At 63.2% G+C, this 23696-nt stretch overlaps 3 protein-coding genes across 3 annotated transcripts; 1 reads left to right on the top strand and 2 right to left on the bottom strand.

The window, feature by feature from the left end:
• Positions 1 to 4446: 4446 nt before the first annotated feature.
• Positions 4447 to 6479, top strand: IER3 (immediate early response 3). The gene is made up of 2 exons (XM_074567843.1): positions 4447 to 4627; positions 5544 to 6479. Exons 1-2 carry the CDS (start codon positions 4448 to 4450, stop codon positions 5913 to 5915), a joined length of 552 nt encoding a protein of 183 aa, XP_074423944.1. The 5' UTR covers position 4447; the 3' UTR covers positions 5916 to 6479.
• Positions 6480 to 6669: 190 nt separating this feature from the next.
• Positions 6670 to 14966, bottom strand: LOC141735121 (uncharacterized). Its single transcript, XM_074567611.1, has 5 exons — positions 14882 to 14966; positions 13873 to 14007; positions 13402 to 13476; positions 12106 to 12333; positions 6670 to 11314 (listed from the first exon to the last, which is right to left on the bottom strand). Exons 2-5 carry the CDS (start codon positions 13904 to 13906, stop codon positions 9363 to 9365), a joined length of 2289 nt encoding a protein of 762 aa, XP_074423712.1. The 5' UTR covers positions 13907 to 14007; positions 14882 to 14966; the 3' UTR covers positions 6670 to 9362.
• A 1976-nt stretch (positions 14967 to 16942) lies between these two features.
• Positions 16943 to 21036, bottom strand: LOC141735187 (uncharacterized). Its single transcript, XM_074567784.1, has 2 exons — positions 20555 to 21036; positions 16943 to 20285 (listed from the first exon to the last, which is right to left on the bottom strand). The coding sequence occupies exons 1-2, from the start codon at positions 20889 to 20891 to the stop codon at positions 19768 to 19770; spliced, it is 855 nt and encodes a 284-aa protein (XP_074423885.1). The 5' UTR covers positions 20892 to 21036; the 3' UTR covers positions 16943 to 19767.
• Between the last annotated feature and the right edge of the window lie 2660 nt (positions 21037 to 23696).

Genomic DNA, 23696 nt, shown 5'->3' with positions numbered 1-23696 from the left:
TTTTTTTGGCGGGGGGGGTCGTTTGTGTCTCTCTCCTCTGTGCCTGGGTCCCACCCATGGGTGCTTGGACGCCTGCGTCCCTTTTAGGGTCCCCGAACGCCTGGGTGCCCTTTGGGTCCCCGAACACCTGGGTCCACCTTTGGGTGCCCAAACGCCTGGGTCCACCTTTGGGTGCCCGAACGCTTGGGTCCCTTCTGGGGGTCCCCAGACACCTGGGTCCCCCCATGGGTGCCCGAACCCCTGGGTCCACCTTTGGGTCTCTGAACACCTGGGTCCACCTTTGGGTGCCCAAATGCCTGGGTCCCTCCTGGGGGTGCCCAAACACCTGGGTCCCCCCGTGGGTACCCGAATGCCTGGGACCACCTTTGGGTGCCCGAACGCCTGGGTCGCTTTTAGGGTCCCTGAACGCCTGGGTCCCCCCATGGGTGCCTGAACACCTGGGTCCACCTTTGGGTGCCCGAACACCTGGGTCCCTTCTGGGGGTGCCTGAACACCTGGGTCTCCCTTTGAGTCCCCAAATGCCTGGGTCCACCTTTGGGTGCCCGAACACCTGGGTCCCCCCATGGGTCCCCGAACGCCTGGGTGCCCTTTGGGTGCCCGAATGCCTGGGTCCCCCCATGGGTGCCCAGACACCTGGGTCTCCCTTTGGGTCCCCAAATGCCTGGGTCTACCTTTGGGTGCCGAAACGCTTGGGTCTCTTCTGGGGGTTCCTGAAGATCTGGGTCCCCCCATGGGGGCCCGGACACCTGGGTCCACCTTTGGGTGCCCGAACACCTGGGTCCCTCCATAGGTGCCCGGACACCTGGGTCCACCTTTGGATCCCCAAACACTTGGATCCCTTCTGGGGGTCCCCAGACACCTGGGTCCCCCCATGGGTGCCCGAACACCTGGGTCCACCTTTGGGTGCCCAAACACCTGGGTCTCTTCTGGGGGTCCCCGGACACCTGGGTCCACCTTTGGGTGCCCGGACGCCTGGGTGCCTTTTAGGGTCCCTGAACACGTGGGTCCCTTCTGGGGGTGCCTGGACGCCTGGGTCTCCCTTTGGGTGCCCGAACGCTGGGGTCCACCTTTGGGTGCCCGAACGCTTGGGTCCCTTCTGCGGGGTCCCTTTTAGGGTGCCCGAATGCCTGGGTCCCCCCATGGGTGACCAAACACCTGCGTTGCTTTTAGGGTGCCCGAACACCTGGGTCCACCTTTGGGTGCCCGGACGCCTGGGTGCCTTTTAGGGTCCCCGAACACGTGGGTCCCTTCTGGGGGTGCCTGGACGCCTGGGTCTCCCTTTGGGTGCCCAAACGCTTGGGTCTCTTCTGGGGGTCCCCAGACACCTGGGTCTCTCCATGGGTGCCTGGACACCTGGGTCCCTTTTAGGGTCCCCGAACACCTGGGTCCCCTCTGGGGGTGCCCAAACACCTGGGTCTCCCTTTGGGTCCCCGAATGCCTGGGTGCCCTTTGGGTGCCCAAAAACCTGGGTCCCTTCTGGGGGTCCCCGGACACCTGGGTCCCTTTTAGGGTGCCCAAACACGTGGGGCCCCCATTTGTACCCGAACACCTGGGTCCACCTTTGGGTGCCCGAACGCCTGAGTCCACCTTTGGGTGCCCAAATGCCTGTGTCCCTTCTGGGGGTCCCCGGACACCTGGGTCCCCCCATGGGTGCCCGAACACCTGGGTCCACCTTTGGGTGCCTGAACGCTTGGGTCCCTTCTGGGGGTGCCTGGACACCTGGGTCCCTTTTAGGGTCCCCGAACGCTTGGGTGCCCTTTGGGTGCCCGGACGCCTGGGTCCCTTCTATGGGTGCCTGGACACCTGGGTCCCCTCATGGGTACCCGAATGCCTGGGTCCACCTTTGGGTGCCCGAATGCCTGGGTGCCTTTTAGGGTCCCCGAACGCCTGGGTTGCTTTTAGGGTGCCCAGATGCCTGGGTCCCCCCATGGGTGCCCGAACACCTGCGTCCCCTTTGGGTGCCCAAACGCCTGGGACCACCTTTGGGTGCCCGAACACCTGGGTCTCCCTTTGGGTCCCCAAACGCCTGGGTCCACCTTTGGGTGCCCCGACGCTTGGGTCTCTTCTGGGGGTCCCCGGACACCTGGGTCCACCTTTGGGTGCCCGGACGCCTGGGTCCCTTTTAGGGTGCCCAAACACCTGGGTCCCCCCATGGGTCCCCGAACGCCTGGGTCCACCTTTGGGTGCCCAAACGCTTGGGTCCCTTCTGGGGGTCCCCTAAGACCTGGGTCCCCCCATGGGTGCCCGGACACCTGGGTCCCTTTTAGGGTCCCCGAACACCTGGGTCCCCCCATGGGTGCCCGAACGCCTGGCTCCCACCCATGGGTGCTCGAACGCCTGGGTTCTCTCTGCCCATCCCCTCCCCCCTCCCCCCCGCCCCCTTTTGGGAGTGGAAAAATGGGGAGAATGACGTCAACACCCCCCCTCCCCCCCCCATGACTCAGGGTTTAGGAATCCAGGCGGCCGGGCAGCTGCCCAACCCCCCATCCCCCCCCCCCCCCGCCCCCCCCTCCGCTCTATAGGGGACCCGGACGTCCCGGCACCCTCAGGGGCACCCACATATCCTATAGGTCACCCCCCAGGGGACTTTGGGGGCCGGGGTGCCCCCCCCCAAGCTATAGACCCCCCCCAAAAAGGGGGTCCCAGACAGCTTCCCACCCCCCCACCCCCTCCATTCTATAGGGGATCGAGGTGTCCCGGCACCCTCAGGGCCCCCACATATCCTATAGGTCACCCCCCAGGGAACTTTGGGGCTCTGGGTCCCCCCCCAAGCTATAGACCCCCCCCCAAAAGGGGTCCCAGACAGCTTTCCAGACCCCCGCCCCCCCCATTCTATAGGGGATCCAGGTGTCCCGGCACCCCCGGGGGCACCCACATATTCTATAGGTCACTCCCCAGGAGACCCTGGGGGTCTGGGTGTCCCCCCCCTAAGTTCTAGACACACACCCCCCCCCCAAAAAGGGGGCCCAGGCATCCGGGCGCCCCCGCAAGAGGCGGGTTGTGCAATGTGGGAAAAATCCATTGCGTGACACACGTGTAAAGGGGGGGGGGAAGGAAGACAGGAAGCTATAGGGGCAGGGGGGGAGCTATAGGGGCCGGGGGGGGGGTGTTATAGGGGCAGGGGGGGTATAGGGGGTGCTGGGAGGGGGTTAGGCAGGAGGTGGAGGTATGTTGAACCCCTCTTTCTGCCCCCCCACCCCCCCCGTGGCACCTATATAGTCATAGATGCCCCTATAGATGCCCCTATGTACCCCCTCCGCACCCCCAAGCTGCCCTATAGCCCTCCATGCAACCCCTATAGCCCCCCAATACACCCCCTATAGCCCTCCATGCAACCCCTATAGCTCCCCACGCAACCCCTATAGACCCCAGTACACCCCTTATAGCCCCCTATAGCCCCCTATAGCCCCCAATACACACCCTATAGCCCTCCATGCAACCCCCATAGCGCCCAATACACCCCCTGTAGCCCCCGTTATACACTCTCTATAGCCCCCTATGGCTCCCTACCCCTTATAGCCCCCTATAGCCCTCCACGCAACCCCTATAGACCTCAATACACCCCCTATAGCCCCCTATGCAACCCCTGTAGCCCCCAATGCACCTCCCACTACAGCCTCTATACACCCCCTATAGCCCCCTATAACCCGCTATTGCCCTCTATAGCCCCCTATGCAATCCCTGTAGCCCCCAATACACCCCCTATAGCCCCTTATGGCCCCCCATGCAACCCCTGTAGCCCCCAATACACCCCCTATAGTCCCCTATAGCCCCTTAAGCAACCCCTGTAGCCCCCAATACAACCCCTATAGCCCCGATACGGCCCCCTATGCAACCCTTATAGCACCTAATACAGCCTCTATACACCCCCTATAGCCCCCTATAACCATCTATTGCCCCCTATAGCCTCCTATAGGCCCCTCTAGCCCCCTCTAGCCCACTATGCAACCCCTATAGCCCCCTATGCAACTCTTCTAGCCCCTAATACAGCCTCTATACACCCCCTATAGCCCGCTATTGCCCCCTATAGCCCCCGATACAGCCTCTATAGCCCCCTATAACCAGCAATGGCCTCCTATAGCCCCCTATGCAACCCTTATAGCCCCTAATACAGCCTCTATACACCCCCTATAGCCCCCAATACAGGCTCTATACAGACCCAATAGCCCCCTATAACCAGCTATTGCCCCCTAGAGCCCCCTATGCAAGCCCTATAGCCCCCAATACGGCCTCTATACGCCCTCTATAGCCCGCTATAGCCCCCTATAGGTCTCCATACACTCCCCTATAGCCCCCCCGTACACCCCGGGCGGGAGGGCGGGGCAACCTCCCTAAGCCACGCCCCTCCCGGCGCTACGCAGCCAATGGGAGCCGCTGGTGGGCGGAGCTTCGCGCGCCGCTATAAAAGGGCCGCCGTCGGCATCGCCCGCCATTTTGCGAGATGACCATGAACGTGGCGGCGGCGGCGGCAGCGACGTGTCCCGGGCGGGGTTGGGGCTCCCCGGGGGGATTCCCCGCTGGGATCACCCCTTCGCCACCCCGTCACTTCACCTTCGAGCCCCCGGTGGGGCCCAGCGGACCCCCCAAGCCCCGCCGCCGGCACCGCCGCGTCCTTTACCCGCCCGCTGTGAGTACGGGGGCGCCATTTGGGGGGGGGGGGGGGGTGAGTGTGTGTGTGAGGGGGGGACGGGACACCCTTCTCCGGACGCCTGGGTCCCCTGGGGCGGGCAGGATGAGGCCCATTTCCCGAAGGTGTGTGTGGGGGGGGTGAGTCATTTCCCCCCCCCCCCCCCGCCTCCTGCCTGACTCACCCCCACCTGGCGCCCCCGGGGGTGGGGGAAAACCCAGACGTCCGGGGGAGGGATCCTAGGGGTGGATTCAAACACACACACACACGCCCCCCCCCCCCCCCCCTCCGGGACTGTATTTGCCCCCTTCCCCCGCCATGGGGGTGGTTATTTGTCCCAGGCTGGGGGGGGGGGGATAATTAGCCCTGTCACACTTCTGGAAGCTAAGCAGGGTCGGGGGGGGTGTTACGCTTGGATGGGTTCCCTAAGCCTAGCTGGGGGGCTTTTTGCCCCAGGGGTTGGGGTTATTTGCCCCCGGGGGGGGGGGGTTATTTGCCCCGGGGGGGAGGTATTTACCCCGGGGGGAAGTTATTTGCCCTGGGGGGGGTGTATTTATCCCAGGGGGAGCAATTATCCCAGTTACCCTTCTGGAAGCTAAGCAGGGTCGGAGGGGTTTGCCCTTGGATGGGTTCCCCAAGCCTGATCGGGGGGGGGTTATTTGCCTCAGTGGGGTGTATTTGCCTTGGGGCGGGGGGGGGAGTTATTTGCCCCAGGGGTGTATTTACCCCCGGGGGGGGGCAATTATCTCAGTTGCCCTTCCGGAAGCTAAGCAGGGTCAGAGGAGTTTGCCCTTGGATGGGTTCCCTAAGCCTGATCGGGGGGGGTTATTTGCCCCTTGGGGGGGGGTGTTATTTGCCCCGGGGAGGGTATTTGCCCCAGACAGGTCAGTTCTTACCCCGCTTTGTTGCCCCCCAGGTGCGGCGGCCGCCCCCCATGGAGGAGCCGAGCGCGGCGAAGCGGCTCCTGGTGCTGCTCCTGGCCGTGGTGAGCGCCCAAGTGTACAGCGCGCCCGGGGACGTGACACCCGAGGTGGCCGCCACAGCCTTGGTGACACCCGAGGCACCCACGACGACACCCGAAACGCCCACGACGCCGCCTGCTGTGACATCCCTGCCCGGGGACGGAACGCCGCTCAGGACTGCCGGGACAACCTGGACACCCAATGGGACACTGGTGGGGACACCAGCGGCACCCGTGGGGACGCCCGTGGGTGCCTCCTGCCCCCCTCTGCTGCTCTCACCCGCCCTGCGACCCCACAACTGCACAGCCGGAGGCGCCGCCCGCTGAGCGGGGGGCACCCGGGACCCTCACCCTGCTCTCAGGGCGGCACCCGAAACTGTCCCCTCGGCTTCGGGGTGGCACCTAGCACCCCGCCGTGCCCATCGCCGCGGCCTCGGGGCTGCGCCCAACACGCTGGGCTGGCATCTGTGCCCGTGGTGGCCGCAGGGTGGCACCGCGCGCCCTTGGGTGCCCCCTCCCCCCCTCACCTCGGCCTTGGGGTGGCCCCCCACCGGCCCAAGGGACGCTCTGGGGCCCATCGCCCCGGCTTTAGGGCTGTGACGGCACCCACGGGTGCCCCCTCGCCGTGCACTTTTAAAAGGGGCATTTAGCACCCATGGGTACCCCCTACCTCACCTTCGGGGCTGCCCCCCCTCGCACCCATGGGTGCCCCTCACCCAACCTCGGGGCTGCTCACCTCATTCCCCCCCCCCCCCCTCCCCTCTCGTTACGGTATTTATTTATTGTATTTGTATTTATTTCGCCGTTATTTATTTAATTGGGGGTTATTTAAGGTGGTTCGGGGGAGTATTTAATATTTAATAATTTAATATTTAATAATATGGAAATGAAGTCGCTGCTGGGTCTTCATTGGTGGGCGTGAAACCCCCCCAAAATCCATCCCCCTCCCCCCCCACCCCCAGCTTCCTGCACCCACGAGAAAATAAGGTTTTCCGTGGTTTTTTGCCCCAATTTCCAGATGGGGGGAGTGGGGGGGGGGGGGAAACCACATTTCCCATCATCTGGGGGGGGGGGGGAGGGCGGCTGCGATGCTGGGAATGAAAACTGCCCCCCTTTTTAGGTAGAAAACCAGAAAAACGGCACTTTCTCACCCCGCGACGCCCAGCTCTCGTTTATTGAACCTTTCTGGGGGGCGACGCTGAAATACAAAGTCACAAAAGTAACAAAACGGAAAAAAAAAAATCTAGGTTTTTTTGTTTGTTTTTTTTTTTTTTTTTTTAAAAATGCTGAAAACAGCTCGATTTTGCTCCCGTTTTGGGGGCGGGGGGGGGGCAGGACGATGCATTGCGGGGGGGAACCGGACGCGGTTGACTCCGCTCTGCGCGGGTTAATAATTAAGTCTTTCCTCCAAAACACGTGCTTGGCAGTGCCGGTGACCCAAATCTGGGGGGTTTTCCCCCAAATTCGGATTTTATTCCCCCCCCCCCCCCCAACAATGGCACTCGGGGGAGCGTCATCGCTGCCCGGTTGGGCCGAAAAACCACAAACAAGACACTTGACAACAGTAAAAAAAAAAACCAACCAACCAAACAAAAACCGCCAAAAAAATCAAAAAAGAGAAATATCACCCATATGGGACTTGCCCCCTCCCCACCCCCTGAAATAATTTGCCCCCAGAAGAGTGAAATTAGCAGAAAATGGGGGGGGGGGGGGGAAACCAACCCTTTTCTGCTTCAGTTTTTTATCAGTTCCCTCCTAGGATAAATTTGGTGGATTTTCACTCGTGCTCGGCACTTCGAAATGCGGAGGGAGGAGGGAAGAGGTGGGGAATCATCGTTAAAAATCACCCTAATTAGGTGGGGAATCGATTTTATTCGCTTCCCTCCACCCCAAAATCCGTGGGGTGGCAACGGGTGCAGTCGTGCCCCTCTGGAAGGGATGCATCTTCCTGCTGTAAAAAGGGGGTGGTTTGGTTAAAAGAGTTAAAAATGTAAAAGGCCGGCGGGGGGGGGAGGGGGCTGTCCCCCATCCCCTAATTAGATCCTTAATTAGCTGCCAAGGCTGGGCAGGAACAAGCCCCCCCCCAGTGATGGGTCTTGAGGTCAACCGAAGTTGGGTGTTGGGTGAACGGCTGGGGAGGTCGGGAGAATGAGGGAGCCATGGCCTGAGGGGGAATTCCCCATCCCCTAATTAGCGAGACCATTAATTAGTCACCAAGGCTTAATGGCTCCGGGCAGGAACAAGCCATCCCCCAACGATGGGTCTTTGAGGTCAACTCCAGTTGGGTGTTGGGTGAGTGGCTGGGGAGGAGGATGGAGCTGGTGGCCGCAGCCAGGGTCCCTCATCCCCCAATTAGATCACTAATTAGCCCACTAATTAGCCCACTAATCAGCCCACTAATCAGCCACAAAGGCTCAATGGCTCCAGGCGGGAACAAGCCCCCCAACGATGGGTCTTTGAGGCCAACCCAAGTTGGGTGTCGGGCGAGCGGCTGGGGAGGTCGGGAGAAGGATGGAGCCCCAGAACGAGGAGGACTTTCCCATCCTCTAATTAGTGTGATCATTAATTAGCCACCAAGGCTGAATTGCTCCAGGTGGGAACAAGACCCCCACCAACGATGGGTCTTTGAGGTCAGCCCAAGTTGGGTGTTGGCGAGTGGCTGGGGAGGCTGGGAGGAGGATGGAGCTGGTGGCCGCAGCCAGGGTCCCTAATCCCATAGATTAGATAGGTCCCCCTAATTGGATCACTAATTAGCCCACTAATCAGCCATGGAGGATCAATGGCTCCAGGCGGGAACAAGCCCCCCAACGATGGGTCTTTGAGGCCAACCCAAGTTGGGTGTCGGGCGAGTGGCTGGGGAGGTCGGGACAAGGATGGAGCCACAGAATGAGGAGGACTTTCCCATCCTCTAATTAGCGAGACCATTAATTAGCCACCAGGGTGAACGGCTCCAGGTGGGAACAAGACCCCCACCAACGATGGGTCTTTGAGGTCAACTCCAGTTGGGTGTTGGGTGAGTGGCTGGGGAGGCTGGGAGGAGGATGGAGCTGGTGGCCGCAGCCAGGGTCCCTCATCCCCTAATTAGATCACTAATTAGCCCACTAATCAGCCACGGAGGATCAATGGCTCCAGGCGGGAACAAGCCCCCCAACGATGGGTCTTTGAGGCCAACCCAAGTTGGGTGTCGGGCGAGCGGCTGGGGAGGTCGGGAGAAGGATGGAGCCCCAGAACGAGGAGGACTTTCCCATCCTCTAATTAGTGTGATCATTAATTAGCCACCGAGGCTGAATTGCTCCAGGTGGGAACAAGACCCCCACCAACAATGGGTCTTTGAGGTCAACTCCAGTTGGGTGTCGGGCGAGTGGCTGGGGAGGCTGGGAGGAGGATGGAGCTGGTGGCTGCAGCCAGGGTCCCTAATCCCATAGATTAGATAGGTCCCCCTAATTGGATCACTAATTAGCCCACTAATCAGCCACGGAGGATCAATGGCTCCAGGTGGAAACAAGCCCCCCAACGATGGGTCTTTGAGGCCAACCCAAGTTGGGTGTCGGGCGAGCGGCTGGGGAGGTCGGGACAAGGATGGAGCCCCAGAACGAGGAGGACTTTCCCATCCTCTAATTAGTGTGATCATTAATTAGCCACCGAGGCTGAACGGCTCCGGGCAGGAACGAGCCCCCCAACGATGGGGCTTTGAGGTCAACCCAAGTCGGGTGTTGGGCGAGCGGCCGGGGAGGTCGGGAGGAGGCTGGAGCCGCCGCCAGGGCCGGCCACCCCTCAGTTGATGAGGGAGGGGGTCTGGGCCCCCGAGGCGGGGGCCGAGGGGAAGGAGGGGTGGGGGAAGGCGCGGGCGGGGAAGGAGAGGGCCCAGGGCAGGTCCAGGGCGGGGCTGGAGAGGGACGGGATGGGCAGGGGCGAGGGGGAGGCAGGGAAGGAGGGCAGCGAGGGGATGGGGGCCGCCGAGCCGCCCAACGGCGGGGAGAAGGTGGCGCCGGAGAAGCCGCCGGAGGGGGTGACGGCGGCGGCGGCGGCGGCGGCTTTGGGCTTGTCGCCGGCGTGGGTGCGTTGGTGGCGGTTGAGGTGGGAGCTGCGGCTGAAGCACTTGCCGCACTCGGGACACTTGTAGGGTTTCTCGCCGGTGTGGACGCGTTGGTGGATGGTGAGCTCGGAGCGTTGGATGAAGCTCTTGCCGCACTCGGGGCACTGGTAGGGTTTTTCCCCCAGGTGGGTGCGTTGGTGGGTGATGAGGTTGGAGGAGACGCTGAAGCACTTCCCGCACTCCCCGCAGCGGTACGGCTTCTCCCCCGTGTGCATCCGGCGATGGATGGTGAGGTCCGACTTCTGGATGAAACCCTTCCCGCAATCCCCGCAGGCGTAAGGTTTCTCCCCCGTGTGGATCCGCCGGTGTTTCACCAACGCCGAGCGTTGCCCGAACCCTTTCCCGCACTCCCCGCACTTGTAGGGTTTCTCCGGCGGCGGCGCCGCTGTCGTCGCCGCCGCCGGCGCCGATTCCCCCTCGCCGCCGTCCGATTCCCTCCCGCAATCCAGGCATTGTTGAGCGCGGGGACGGAAGCCCACGGCGCTCCCCCGGTTCTTCCCGCAATCCGGGCATTTTGGGGCTTGCCCCACGTTTCCTCCGCTGCCGTGAGCGCGTTGATGTTTGAGCAAAGCAGCCCCTTGACCGAAACATCGCCCGCATTGGGTGCATTGGAAGAGGCGACCGTGCCGATGAGCGGCCAAGAAGACGGCGAGATGTTCGGGGCAGCGGTAAGACGCCCGTTCGGCCGCGTGGATCTTTTGGTGCCGGTCAAGGTGGGAGCTGACGCTGAAACTCTTGCCGCATTCGGCGCAGGTGTAGGGCCGTTCGCCGGTGTGGACCCGTTGGTGCCGTTCCAGGTCGGAACGTTGGATGAAACCTTTGCCGCAATCGCCGCAAGCGAAGGGCCGTTCGCCGGTGTGGATGCGGCGATGTTGGGTGAGGTTGGAACCGCGGCTGAAGCTCTTGCCACAATCGCCGCACCGGTGAGGCCGTTCCCCGCTGTGGGTTTTCCGGTGTTTGGCCAAAGCGGAACGTTGGGCGAAACTCTTCCCGCATTCCGGGCAGCGGTGAGGAGCCGCCGAAACCTCCGTTGGAGGCGGTCGAGGACGGGTGCGGGGTTGGGCGGGCGGACCGGGTCCGCCGGCGTGGGTGCGGCGATGCCGGTCGAGGTGGGAACTGACGCTGAAGCGTTTGCCGCAGTCGCCGCAAGGGTAAGGCCGTTCGCCGGTGTGGACGCGCCGGTGGCGTTCCAAGTCGGAACGTTGGATGAAGCCTTTGCCGCAGTCGCCGCAGCGGTGAGGCCGTTCGCCGGTGTGGATGCGGCGGTGTTGGGCGAGGTTGGAACCGCGGCTGAAGCCTTTGCCGCAGTCGCCGCACCGGTGCGGCTTCTCCCCGCCCCGTTCCGCTTGCCCGGCTCTCCCCGCTTGCCGACACCGGCGCCCGCATTCGGAGCAACGCCGGGGTTTCGCCGGGCTCGTCGACCGGTTCCGCGTCCCGCATTCGGCGCAACCGCCCCGGGCTGCCGCCGGCGGCGCCGCCGCCACACCCTTCTTGCCCCCGTTCCCTTTACCGGTGGCGGGGGGGTCGCCCGCCTGCCCCCCACTTTGGCGCTCATCGGCGTCCTCCGGCGGCATCTCTTCGTCGTCCCGCGGTGCCGAATCCTCCTCCGTCCCGCTCCCGGCTCCGGCGCCTGCACCGCAGGGAGAAACCATGAGCCCCTCCCGGCACAACGCCTCCCCCCAAATTAATGTTAACTCCACCCCCCCAAGTTGGGAAAAATGGATTTCGGGAAGATCTTTGACGTGGTGCCCCCCATAATGTCCTCCTCGCTAAATTGGAGAGATATGGAGTTGATGGAAGGACCGTTGGGTGGATGGTGGCATCCAGAGAGTCGTGGTCAACGGTTCCATGTCCGGATGGAGACCAGTGAGGGGTGGTGGCCTTCAGGGGTCCATACTGGGACCAGTACCGGTCCATGCCTTCATCAAGGACACGTGCCACCATCGTCCCGTCAACATGGTCCTCCACAACGTCCACAACGTCCTCTCTCAGTTGGATGGAGTTGATGGAAGGACCGTTGGGTGGATGGTGGCATCCAGAGAGTCGTGGTCAACTGTTCCACGTCCAGACGGAGACCAGTGAGGGGTGGTGGCCCTCAGGGGTCCATACTGGGACCAGTACTGGTCCATGCCTTCATCAACCATGATGGTGGGATCTAGGACACCCTCAGCAAATTTGGAGGTGACCCCAAGCCGAGTGGGGTGGTTGATACCTCGGAGGGACGGGAACCACCCAAAGGGACTGGGACAGGCTGGAGACGTGGGCCCAGGTGACACCCTCCCCCCCCCAAAAAAAAAAGCACTGAACCCCCAAACCCGCCCCCACCCCATTTCCCACGGGATGGTCCCAAGCTGGGTGGGTCTCATGGAAGGTCTTGAGGGTGGTCTTGGGATGTTCTCCCCCCCCCCACTCCAAATTTACCTCCATCTTTGGGGGTTTTCTTGCGATTCCGACGTTTCCCCCCCTGCCCCTGCTCCCGCACCAGCTCCCGCAGCATCTTCTCCACCTGGGTCCTGCCGGCCGTTTGCAGGATCAGGCCCAACTGGCGGCGTAAATCGGGGTTGACCCCCCCATCGCTGGAGCCGGCCCCCGTCGAGGGTTGGATCTGGGTGGGCTCCGGTTGACCCTGTTCCCCCTCCGCTTCCACGCCTGGAAAAACCACCCTTAGATCCCACCAAAAACCCAAGGAATTCACCCAAATTCGAGGGGTTCCTCGATTCACCCCAAGCGGGGGGAGACCTTAAAACCGAGAGGATTCGCCCCAATTTGGGGCTCGCCCCCAGAATCCCACGGAATTCGGTCAAGGGTGGGAGGTCTCCAGTTCAGCCCAGTTTGGGGGAAACCTCAAAACCCAAGGAATTCACCCCAATTTGGGGCGTCCGCAAAAATCTTAAAGAATTCCACCAAGTTTGGGAGGTCCCCAGTTCACCCCCAGTTTGGGGGTCCCCAAAACCTAAGGAATATACTCAAATTTCGGGTGTGGGGGGGTGTCCCCCAATTCACCCAAATTTGGGGATTCCCCCAAAAAACTAAGGGATTCACCCAAAAATCTACGGAATTTACACCAATTTGGAAGTCCCCAAAACCCTAAAAGAAATTGACCCAAATTTGGGAGGTCCCCCAAAATCCCAAAGAGTTCAGCCAAGTTTGGGATGTCCCCAATTCCCCCAAATTTGGCCTTTCCCCCCCCCCAAAACCCCCAAGGAATTCATCCGAATTTGAGGAATCCCCAAAACCCAAGGAACTCACCCAAATTTAGGGATTCCCAAAAGAAAAACAAAACAAAAAAAAAAAAAAACCAAAACTAAGGGATTCACCCAAATTTCGGAAATCTCTCAAAATCTACAGCATTTACCCCAATTTGGAGCCCCCTCCCCCCAAAACCCAAAGGAATTCACCCCAATTTGGGGATTTCCCCCCAAAACCCAAGGAACTCACCCCCAATTCGCAGGTCCCCCCAAAAAAACCCCAAGGAATTCCCCCAAACTTGGAGGGCCCCAAGGAATTCCGCGCCCCCCCCCGCCACCCCCCCCCCCAATTTTGCCCGTTCCCCCAAACCCAAGGAGTTCCCCAAAATTGAGGGATTCCTCCCCCCCCCCCCCCAAAAAAAAAAAAAAACCCAAGGAATTGACCCAAATTTGGGGGTCCCACCCCCTCCGCCCCCCTCCCCCCCATCTCCCCCCCACCCCCCCCCCACCCCCCCCCCAAAAAACTTACCCGACACCAGCCCCCGCCGGCGGTGGGACTCGGCGAAGGCGGTGATGCGGGGCCAGCTGATGGCGATCTCCTCCGCTGCCGGGAAGAAGGGGGACGGATCCTCAGCGACCCCCCCCCCCCCCCCGGCCCCCCCAGACGCCCCGGTGATGGGCTCCGTCACCCCCTTTCCCCCACCCCCCCCCCCAAACCACCCTTTTTTTTTTAGGGGAAAACATTCCAAATTTGGGCAAAAACGTGCCCAAAGAAGCTCCCGGGGAAACTGAGGCAGCATCGGCTTACCCACCCCACCCCCCCCCCCCGCAACAAACACACACACACCCCCCCCAAAATGTGGCAGTGTGACACTTGGGGGGGGGGGGGGGTGTCCCCAAGCTACACGTGGGGTGACAATGGCACTGAGGACCCCCCCCCAAAATGACCCTTCCCCCCCCCCCCGCCCCCAAAATTGGGACATTCTGGGGTGCCCCTTACCCAAGGAAATCACGTTCTCGTAGTTCTCCTGCATGGTGACCCCCCCCCAAAAAAAGGGCGGGGGGGTGGGGGGTCCCCAGGTGGTGGTGGGGGGGGGGGGGGGGCGTCACCCCACAACCAAACGATGTCCGGCCCCTGCAATGGCAAAAGACACCCCGCCCCCCCCATCCCCGTTAGCACCCCAAAATCCCCCCTTTTCTCTAGGGAGGGGGTGGGGGGTGTCTGTGTGGGTCTCTCCTCCCCCCCCCCCCCCCCAATTTGGGTGCTCACTCTTTGGGGTGCTCGGGGCGGGGGGGGAAGCTGCTCATCTGCTTTTTTTGGGGTGCCCGGGGGGGGGCCTCTTTGGGGTACCCAGGGGCTGCACCCCCCCCCTTTTTGGGGTGCCCAGGGGCTGCACCCCCCACTTTTTTGGGGTGCCCAGGGGGGTGCTCACCCCCTCTGTGGGGGTACCCAGGGAATGGACCCCCCCCCTTTTTGGGGTGTCCAGAGGATGCACCCCCACTTTTTTGGGGTGCCCAGGGGGGTGCTCGCCCCCTCTGTGGGGGTACCCAGGGAATGGACCCCCCCACACCTTTGGGGGCTGCACCCCCACTTTTTGGGGTACTGAAGGGATGCACACCCCCCCCACACCTTTTTGAGGTGCCCGGGGGGGGGGGGTGTGTGTGTGCTCGCCCCCTCCGTGGGGTGCCCAGGGAACGCACCCCCACCCCCCACCCCCCTTTTTTGGGGGTGTCCAGGCGATGCTCGCCCCACTCTTCGGGGTACCCAGACCCCCCCCCCCTCCATCTCCCCCCCCCCCAATCCCCCCCCCCATCCTCCACCCCTGCAGAATTCGGGGCCCCCAACCAAGTTTTGGGGGGGGAGGGATATATGGGGCGACCCCCCCACCCCCCCCCAGTTACCTGCGGCGGGGATGGAGGTATTGGGGGGGGGGGTACAACCCGACTTAAAACAGTGTGTGTGCGTGTGTCCCCCCCCCCTCCCCGCGCCCCCCACCCCCGTCCCTCACCTCCCCGCTCCCCGAGGGGCTCCGGGGACTCTCCTCGGCGAGCACCGGTCCCGGTGGAGGCGGCTCCCGGTGTGACCCGGATACAGTGAGATCCTCCTCCTCCTCCTCCTCCTCCTCCTCCTCCTCCTCCTCCTCCTTTCTCCAGGGCCCTCTAGCGGCCCCCGCCTCCGCTTCACACCCCAACACCCACCCCCCCCCCCCCCCCACGCTTCCATCATCATCCTCTTCGGAGCCCCGTTTTCCCCCCCCCCCCCCCCCCCCACCTCGCCACCACCCCACGGGAGCTCAACCCTTCTATTAGACACCGGAGAATCCCCGCGGTTGGATGGGGTAATGCGGGGGGGGGGTGGTGTCCTCCTGTTGCCCCCCCCGTGACCCATCAGGCTGTGGGTGCCCCCCAGGGAGCATCTAAAGGGTGGGGGTGTTGGGGGGGGTGTCAAATAGAGGGGGGCTGGACCCCCAAATTCATCAGCCTGCAGAGGTGGGGGCGAGTGTGGCGGCCTGCCCCCTTGCCAAGGAGATGCCAAGGAGTTGCCACAGGAATTGCCCAAGGAGTTGCCCGAGGAGATGCCCAAGGAGTTGCCCAAGGAGAAGTTACCCAAGGAGATGCTCAGGATGCCCAAGGAGGTGCCCAAGGAGGTGCCCAAGGAGACGCCCCAGGAGTTACCCAAGGATTTACCCAAGGAGATGCTCAGGATGCCCAAGGAGATGCCGAGGAGGTGCCCCAGGAGGTGCCCGAGGAGATGCCCAAGGCAATGCCCAGGATGGCCAAGAAGATGCCCAAGGAAATACCCAAGTTGTTTGTTGCCCAAGGAGTTGCCCAAGAAGTTGCCCAAGAAGTTGCCCAAGGAAGTGCCCAAAGAATTGCCCCAGCAGATGCTCAGGATGCCCAAGGAGATGCCAAGGAGTTGCCCCAGAAGGTGCCCGAGGAGTTGCCCAAGGAGATGCCCAGGATGGCCAAGGAGATGCCCAAGTTGTAGCCCAAGAAGATACCAAAGGAGATGCCCAAGGAGATACCCAAGGAGTTGCCCCAGGAATTGCCCAAGGAGTTGCCCAAGGCATTACCCAAGGAGCTGCCCAATGAGATGCCCAAGGAGATGCCCCAGGAGATACCCAAGGAGATGCCCAAGGAGATGCCCAGGATGGCCAAGAAGATGCCCAAGGAGATGCCCAAGGAATTGCCCCAGGAGTTGCCCCGGGAGATGCCGAGGAGTCGCCCCAGGAGGTGCCTGAGGAGATGACCAAGGACTTGACGAAGGAGATGCCCAAGGCATTACCCAAGGACTTGCCCCAGGACTTGCCCAAGGAGACACCCAGGATGCCCACGGAGATGCCCAAGTTGTTTGTTGCCCAAGGAGATGCCCAGGTTGTAGCCCAAGAAGATGCCCAAGGAGATGCCCAGGTTGTAGCCCAAGAAGATACCAAAGGAGATGCCCAAGGAGATACCCAAGGAGTTGCCCAAGGAGATGCTGCAGGAATTGCCCAAGGCCATGCCCAAGGAGTTGCCCCAGGTGATACCCAAGGAATTGCCCCAGGAATTGCCCAAGGAGATGCCCAAGAGGATGCCCAAGGAGTTGCTCCAGGAATTGCCCCAGGAGTTACCCAAGGAGTTGCCCAAGGAGATGCTCAGGATGCCCAAGATGCTGAGGCGTTGCTCCAGGAGGTGCCCCAGGAATTGCCCCAGGAGTTACCCAAGGAGTTGCCCAAGGAGATGCCCAAGGAGTTGCTCCAGGAATTGCCCCAGGAGTTACCCAAGGAGATGGCCAAGGAGATGCCCAGGATGGCCAAGGAGATGCCCAAGGAAATACCCAAGTTGTTTGTTGCCCAAGGAGTTGCCCAAGGTATTACCCAAAGAGATGCCCAAGGAGTTACCCAAGGAGATGCCCAAGGAAATACCCAAGCTGTTTGTTGCCCAAGGAGATGCCCAGGATGCCCAAGCAGATGCCCCAGGAGTTGCCCCAGGAATTGCCCGAGGAGATTCCTGAGGAGACGCCCAAGTTGTTGATCCCAAGCGCTGGGATTCGCAGGTCCTCCAAGGAGAAGCCGAAGCCACCGGCCGGGTTTTGAACTAGTCTATTTTTATTCACAATACAAACACAGCTCCTGCTCATCTTGGGAAGAGACGGACCAGGCAGCCGGCACGGCCGCCACCCCAAATACGCCGGGAAACCCCTGGATTTGTGTCCTGCTCCCATCCCTGAGGTTCAACCCCACGGGTTCACCTCTCGCCAGCTGAGAAACACCTGCGGGTGATGCTCCCCATCATCTCCTGGGGGTTTCTTTCCCACCATGGGTGGTGCCACCTCCTCCATCTCACTTCTGGGTTCCCACCAGGAGCGTGGTGGTTGAGCCATCAACCCAAGAGGAGCATCCCCACAAGGATTTGGGGACAAACCCTTGTCTAGGTGGTGCCACCTCCTCCCCATCACCCATGGGTTCCCACCATGAGCGTGGTGATCAATCAACCCAAGAGGAGCCATGAGTGTCTCCACACTGGCTTAGGGACAAACCCTCCCTGGGTGGTGTCACCTCCTCCCCATCACCGCTGGGTTCCCACCAGGAGCGTGGTGGTTGAGCCATCAACCCAAGAGGAGCCATGACATCCCCTCCCTTGTCTGGGTGGTGTCACCTCCTCCCCATCACCCATGGGTTCCCACCACAAGCATGGCGATCCATCAACCCAAGAGGAGCCATGAGCGTCCCCGTGCTGGCTTGGGGCCAGACCCTTGTCTGGGTGGTGTCACCTCCTCCCTATCACCCATGGGTTCCCACCATGAGTGTGGTGGTTGATCCATCGACCCAAGAGGAGCCATGAGTGTCCCCGTGATGGCGTGGGGACAAACCCTCCCTGGGTGGTGCCACCTCCTCCCTATCGCTGACGGGTTCCCACCAGGAGTGTGGTGATCAATCAACCCAAGAGGAGCCATGACATCCCCTCCGTTGTCTGGGTGGTGCCACCTCCTCCCCATCACCCACGGCTTCCCACCACGAGCGTGGCGATCCATCAACCCAAGAGGAGCCATGAAGCATCCCCACGCTGGCTTGGGGACAGACCCTCCCTTGTCCCAGCTCCTGTCCCCAACAGCCCCCAGTTCACCCCAAAGCGTTGGGTTCCTCCAGCTGCAGGTGGCTCCCGCTGAATAAATACAATAAATACATTAAATAAACCACTCCGCCGGGTCCGCACCCAAGCGTTGCCGGCGCGAAACCGCGGCGCGTGGCTGGGAACCACCAGGGGCGGACACCTGGGCTTGTTTCTTAAGGCCAAAACCGCAACATGGGGATATTTTGCCCCAAACGGCGTCATTTGGTAGATGGCATCATCACACCCCACCCCCCCCGCCCCCCGCCAAGAGCGCGGCTCGGAGGGCTGAGGCTTTGGGCTGTTGGTCACGGCTGGGGAAGGTGGGATGGGCAAGGGATGAAGCCGTCCCGGATGATTTTGGGGTGCCAGAGGTCCCTCAGAGTTGGGGAAGGAGCCGGTGGGATTTCCAGCGCCTCCAACCCCCATCCCCATCCCCTTCGCGCCTCCCCAGCCGCTCGCCGCCATCTCCCCCGACGCCCACGGGAGGCGGTTTCTCCCGGACTACGCGTGGAGGAGGGAGCACGGTTGGGATGTCCTGATGTCTCTTGGGCAGGATTCGGTCTGATTTTCTAGTGGGGGGGGGGGAGGGGGGGGGGGAACCCCCCAAAATTCCCACTGGGGTTCCGCCCCCCCAGCCCCACCCCAGCCCCACATCCATCCTCCCCTATCTACCCTACCTTCCTACTCTACCCTACAAAAAAAACTACGTCCTCGGGGCCGGGGTTGGTGCCACGTCACCGGGCTTGGGAGCACCCACCACTCATGGGGGCTACCCAAGGCACCCCATGGCAGCGATGGGGGGGACCGAAGCCACCCGGGGGAAGGGGGTGGGGGGATGGGATGTCAACCCTACGTGTGTTCCCCCCCGCCACCTCTCCCCGTCCCCCGGATTAACGAGGCGTGAGCTCGTCTGGCGGTTCCTCCGGCGGCTCTTCCTCGCCGTGGCTTCGGAGATGCCGATGAAGGTGGGAGCTGACGCCGAAGCGCCGGCCGCACTGCGGGCAAGGGAAGGGCTTCTCGCCGGCGTGCACCCGCCGGTGCTTGGCCAACGCCGAACCGTCGGCGAAGGCCTTGCCGCAATCGGGACAGGCGTGTCGGGGCCCGGCGTGAGCCCGTTGGTGCTTATGGAAGTGTAGGGTGCTGTTGAAGCTCTTCCCCCAATCGGCGCAGACGTGGGGTTGCCCCCCGGCGTGGGTACGTTGATGCCGGTAGAGGTGGGAGGTCCGGCCGAAACGTTTGCCGCAGTCCCCGCATTGGTAGGGTCGTTCACCGGTTGGATGCGTTGGTGGCGTTCCCAATGGGAGCTCCAGGAAAAACTCTTCCCGCAATCGCCGCAACGATAGGGTTTCTCGCCTCCCCGTGGAGGCTACGCCGATGCTGGGCGTACTGGGCGCGGGCGCCGAAGGCTTTACCGCACTCTTCGCACCGGAAAGGACCGTCGCCTAGATGAAGGCGTTGATGTTTGACCAAAGCCGGCCCGTCGCCGAAACTTTTCCGGCACAGGGTACACTTGTAGGGTCGTTGACCGGTATGGGTGCGTTGGTGACGGTCAAAATGGAGGGTGCTCCCAAAACTCCGCCCGCAGTAGGTGCAGATGTAAGAGCGACCGCCGGCGTGGGTGCGTTGGTGGCGGTAGAGGTGGGAGCTGCGGCTAAACCGCTTCCCGCATTCGGGGCACTGGTAGGGTTTCCTCCCCAGTGTGGACGCGTTGATGGCGGTCAAAATGGGAACTCCAACTGAAAACTCTTCCCGCAGTGATGGCACTGGAAGGGCAAGCGCCCGGTGTGCAAACGTTGGTGGGTCACCAGCTCCTTGTTCCGACGAAAACTCTTCCCGCATTCCTCGCATTTATACGGCAAACCCGGGGCCGGGCCGGCGGTGTCGGAGGCCCCGTTTTTTCGGCGGCGTGAGCCCGTTGATGCCGGTAGAGGTTGGGAGCTGACGTTGAAGCTCTTCCCACAAGGGAGGCAGAGGAAGGGTTTCTCCCGGTGTGGGTCCGGCGGTGTTTGCTGAAGTGGGAGCTGCAGCTGAAGCTCTTGCCGCATTCCCCGCACTCGTAACTCTTCTGCAAGACGATGATGCTCTTGAAGTTGGAGAAGGCGTTGGCTCCCGAACCCGTTTTCCCCCCCGCGCCGACCTCCCGTGGCGCCGGGGGAGTCCGATTTGTTGCACCACGGTCCAACGTAAGGTCTCCCGCGCCGGGCTGCGTTGACCCATCGAACCTTCTTCGGGGTTGAGCCAACAAGGTGGCCGGATCCAGCTGGATGATCTCGGGGTCGCCCGTCGGCGGGGGGTCCGTCTCGGGGTCGCTCGGTGTCCCTGGGACAGCGGAGGTGGCAGATGGGGGTCAGTCCCGGTGTGGGGTGGGTTGACGGGGATGGAGAACCCCTTCCCATGGGACCTACAAGGGGGCTGGGTTGGTGCCCCCCATAACTTTGAGCTCCTCGGCACGTCCTTGGTGAAGGGACCGAGGTCATTGGCTCCGTTTTTGGGGGGGGGGACGGACACCCCCGGATGAGGGATCTCCATCCCCATCCCAAGGATGGAGCTCCATGAGGACCTTCCTCCCCACCTTCCTCTGCACTTACCCTGCATCACCGGGGGGTCGTAGGCGGCGTCCTCCTCCTCGTCACCCCCAAAAAGCACCGTCTGCTCCGCCTCCGCGGCCCCCCAGGGATCCATCGCCCGTTCCCACACCTCGACCGGTGACACGGGGACCCTGGAAAGCCGAGAGCACCCGTCACCATCCCGCAGCGTCATCGTCGTCGTCCCCAAAAGCATCGCCAGGAGCTCGGTGAAGTTTTGGGGTTCAGCAGGATGGTGGGTGCAACCCCTGTGCATGGGGGGCCGGGGGGGGAGGTCCCAGAACCCAGCACGAGGAGGAGTTTTGGGGTCTGGTTTGTGGTGTGTCCCCATGGGTGACATCGGGGCATGGGGGGACACCGGAGGCCAGTGTGGGATGGCAGGTCCTGGTGTTTGGTGGGCGATACTGGAGGGGGTGTAGGACCACGTTGGGTGCCCCAGGGCCAATGGGAGATGGAGGGGACACCCCCCCCCCAGCCCCGGCCCGGTCCCCATCCCGATGTCCACAGGGTGGCATGGGATGGAGGAGACTCCTTGGTCCCCCATCCCTGATATCCACCAGGGTGGCATGGGATGGAGGAGACCCCTTGGTCCCCATCCCCAATGTCCACCACGGTAGTATGGGATGGAGAAGACCACCTGGTCCCCCAATCCTGATTCCAACCGGGGCTGATGGAGACCCCTGGTCCCCCATCCTCCCCACGGCCAATGTGGGATGGAGAAGACCAGACCCCCCCCCCAGGTCCCCCATCCCTGATGTCCACCATGGTGGGAGGGATGGAGAAGACCACCTGGTGCCCTGGTCCTCCATCCTCGATGTCCACCATGGTGGGATGGGATGGAGGAGACCCCTTAGGTCCCCCAATCCTGATCCCAACCGGGGCTGATGGACAGCCCCTGGTCCCCCATCCTCCCCATGGCCAAGGCGGGGATGGAGAAGACGCGCCCCCCCCCCCCCGGTGCCCCATTCCATGATCCCCACCGTGGTGGGACGGGGTGGAGGAGACCCCCCTGCCCCAGTCCCCCCAAGTCTACAGGGGACGCAGGGGACCCCCCTGGCCCCACATCCCCAAGGGACACCCTCTGACCCCCAGCCTCCCCTCCCCCCTGGGTCTATAGGGGATGGAGCGGACCCCCCCCCCACAGTCCCCCAGCCCTGAGGGGACCCCCCTGGCCCCTCATCCCGGCTCCTATATGGGATGGAGGGGACCCCCCCAGCCCCGAGGGGACCCCCCGACCCCCCAGCCCCAAGGGAACCCCCCCTGGACCCCCTGCCCCATGGGGACCCCCACAGACCCCCAACCCCGCTCCCCCCTGGCTCTATAGGGGATGGAGGGGACAGACCTCCCCCGACACCCCAGCCCCAAGGGGACCCCCCCCGGACCCCCAACCCCGCTCCCCCCTCCCGGTCTATACGGGACAGAGGGGACCCCCCCCAACCCCCCAGCCCCAAGGGGACCCCCCCGAACCCCCATCACCGCTCCCCCCTGGCTCTAGAGAGGATGGAGGGGGCCCCCCCGGATCTATATGGGATAGAGGGGACCCCCCACATGTCTATAGGGGATGAAGGGCACCCCCTGAGTCCCCATCCCTGCTCCCCCCCGAGTATCTATGGGACAGAGGGGACACCCCCCCCCCCCCACCCCCAGATCTATATGGGACGGAGGGGACCCCCCCCGGGTCTATAAGGGACGGAGAGGACCCCCCCTGGATCTATAGAGGATGGAGGGGTCCCCCCCCAGCCCCCCATTCCTGCTCCCCCCCGGGTCTATAGGGAATGGAGGGGACCCCCCCAGATCTATATGGGATGGAGGGGACCCCCTCGGACCCCCATCCCTGCTCCCCCCCCCGAGCCTATAGGGGATAGAGGGACACCCCCCCCCGCGTCTATAGGGGATAGAAGGGGACACCCTCCCCCCCCCTCCCGGGTCTATAGGGGACAGAGGGAACCCCCCAGGCCCCCCATCCCCGCTCCCCCCCCGTGTCTATAGGGGATAGAAGGGACCCCCCCCCCGGGTCTATAGGGGACAGAGGGGACCCCCCAGGCCCCCCATCCCTGCTCCCCCCGAGACTATAGGGGATAGAAGGGACCCCCCCCCCCCCCGGGTCTATAGGGGACAGAGGGGACCCCCCCCCCCCCGGCCCCCCATCCCCGCTCCCCCCGCCCCCCCTCCCGGGATGCTGCGACTCCCGCCGAGCCCCCCCGTTCCAACCCCCCCCGCCCCCCATCCCCAGACGGGGGTTCAGATGGGACCCCCCCCCCAATCCCCCCCCATCCCCCCCCCCCCACTTTCCCTTCCCCGAGCGGGGGACAAAAGCCGGGCGGCGCCGGGAGCATCCCCGGGGGGGGGGACACACACACACGGGGGGGGGGGGACACACACACGCACACAACAACACACACATCTCCGTTACCTGCCACCTCGGGGGGGGGGGGGCGACACGGACACGGAGGCGACCCCCCCCCCCCCCTCCTCCCCACACCCCCCCCTCCACCCTCCGTCCCCCCCCCCCCCCCCCAACAGGCCTTTCTCAAGAACCACAAAGGCGACTCCAGCTCGTGGCGTGTGCGTGTGTCTGGTGTGTGTGTGTGTGTGTGTGTGTGTGTGTCCCCTTCTCCTTCCTGTTGGGGGGGGGCTCCCCCCCCACACACCCCCCCCCCCTTCCCCTCCATCGCTCCCGGTTGCTCCATCCCCTTCCTGTGTGTCCGGGCTCACCCAGCCGGCGTGCAACAGCCCCACCGCCGCCCCCCAGCCTCCTCCTCCTCCTCCTCCTCCTCCTCCTCCTCCTCCTCCTCCTCCTCTTCTTCTTCCTCACCCTCTCCCCCCCCCCCCACCCTTAAAAAAAAAAAAATATATCCCCCCCCCCCCCCCCCCCAACCCTCTCCCCCCCCCCCCCCCGCCACCCGCCCCTTTCCATTCCTCCATCGCATCCGCATCCCTCCGCTCCCGGTACCAGGTAACGGATGGGGGGGGGGGGGAAGGGGTTGGGGGAGGCGGGGGGGGGGGGGCGGGGGGCACCCACCCGGCCGCACCCCGACGGCTCTTCATCCCCCCCCCCCCACCCCCACCCCCCTTCGGGGTGATGGGGAGCCCCCCCCCCACCCCGGCCATCATCCACACACACACACCCCCCCCCCCATCGTCT

This window comes from Larus michahellis, chromosome 29 (assembly GCF_964199755.1).
Source record: "Larus michahellis chromosome 29, bLarMic1.1, whole genome shotgun sequence".
Lineage (NCBI taxonomy): Eukaryota > Metazoa > Chordata > Aves > Charadriiformes > Laridae > Larus > Larus michahellis.
Note: the sequence above shows the minus strand (reverse complement) of the source record. Positions and strands in the feature narration are given on the sequence as shown.

Coding starts and splice junctions, on each gene's coding strand:
- IER3 (XM_074567843.1), top strand. CDS start 4,448: ATGAACGTGGCGGCGGCGGCGGCAGCGACGTGTCCCGGGCGGGGTTGG. Junction 4,628..5,543: donor GCGTCCTTTACCCGCCCGCT/GTGAGTACGGGG, acceptor GTTGCCCCCCAG/GTGCGGCGGCCGCCCCCCAT.
- LOC141735121 (XM_074567611.1), bottom strand. CDS start 13,906: ATGCAGGAGAACTACGAGAACGTGATTTCCTTGG. Junction 13,477..13,872: donor CGAGAACGTGATTTCCTTGG/GTAAGGGGCACC, acceptor TCTTCCCGGCAG/CGGAGGAGATCGCCATCAGC. Junction 12,334..13,401: donor CCGGCGGGGGCTGGTGTCGG/GTAAGTTTTTTG, acceptor TGGTTTTTCCAG/GCGTGGAAGCGGAGGGGGAA.
- LOC141735187 (XM_074567784.1), bottom strand. CDS start 20,891: ATGTCACCCATGGGGACACACCACAAACCAGACCCCAAAACTCCTCCT. Junction 20,286..20,554: donor CGACCCCCCGGTGATGCAGG/GTAAGTGCAGAG, acceptor CCGCTGTCCCAG/GGACACCGAGCGACCCCGAG.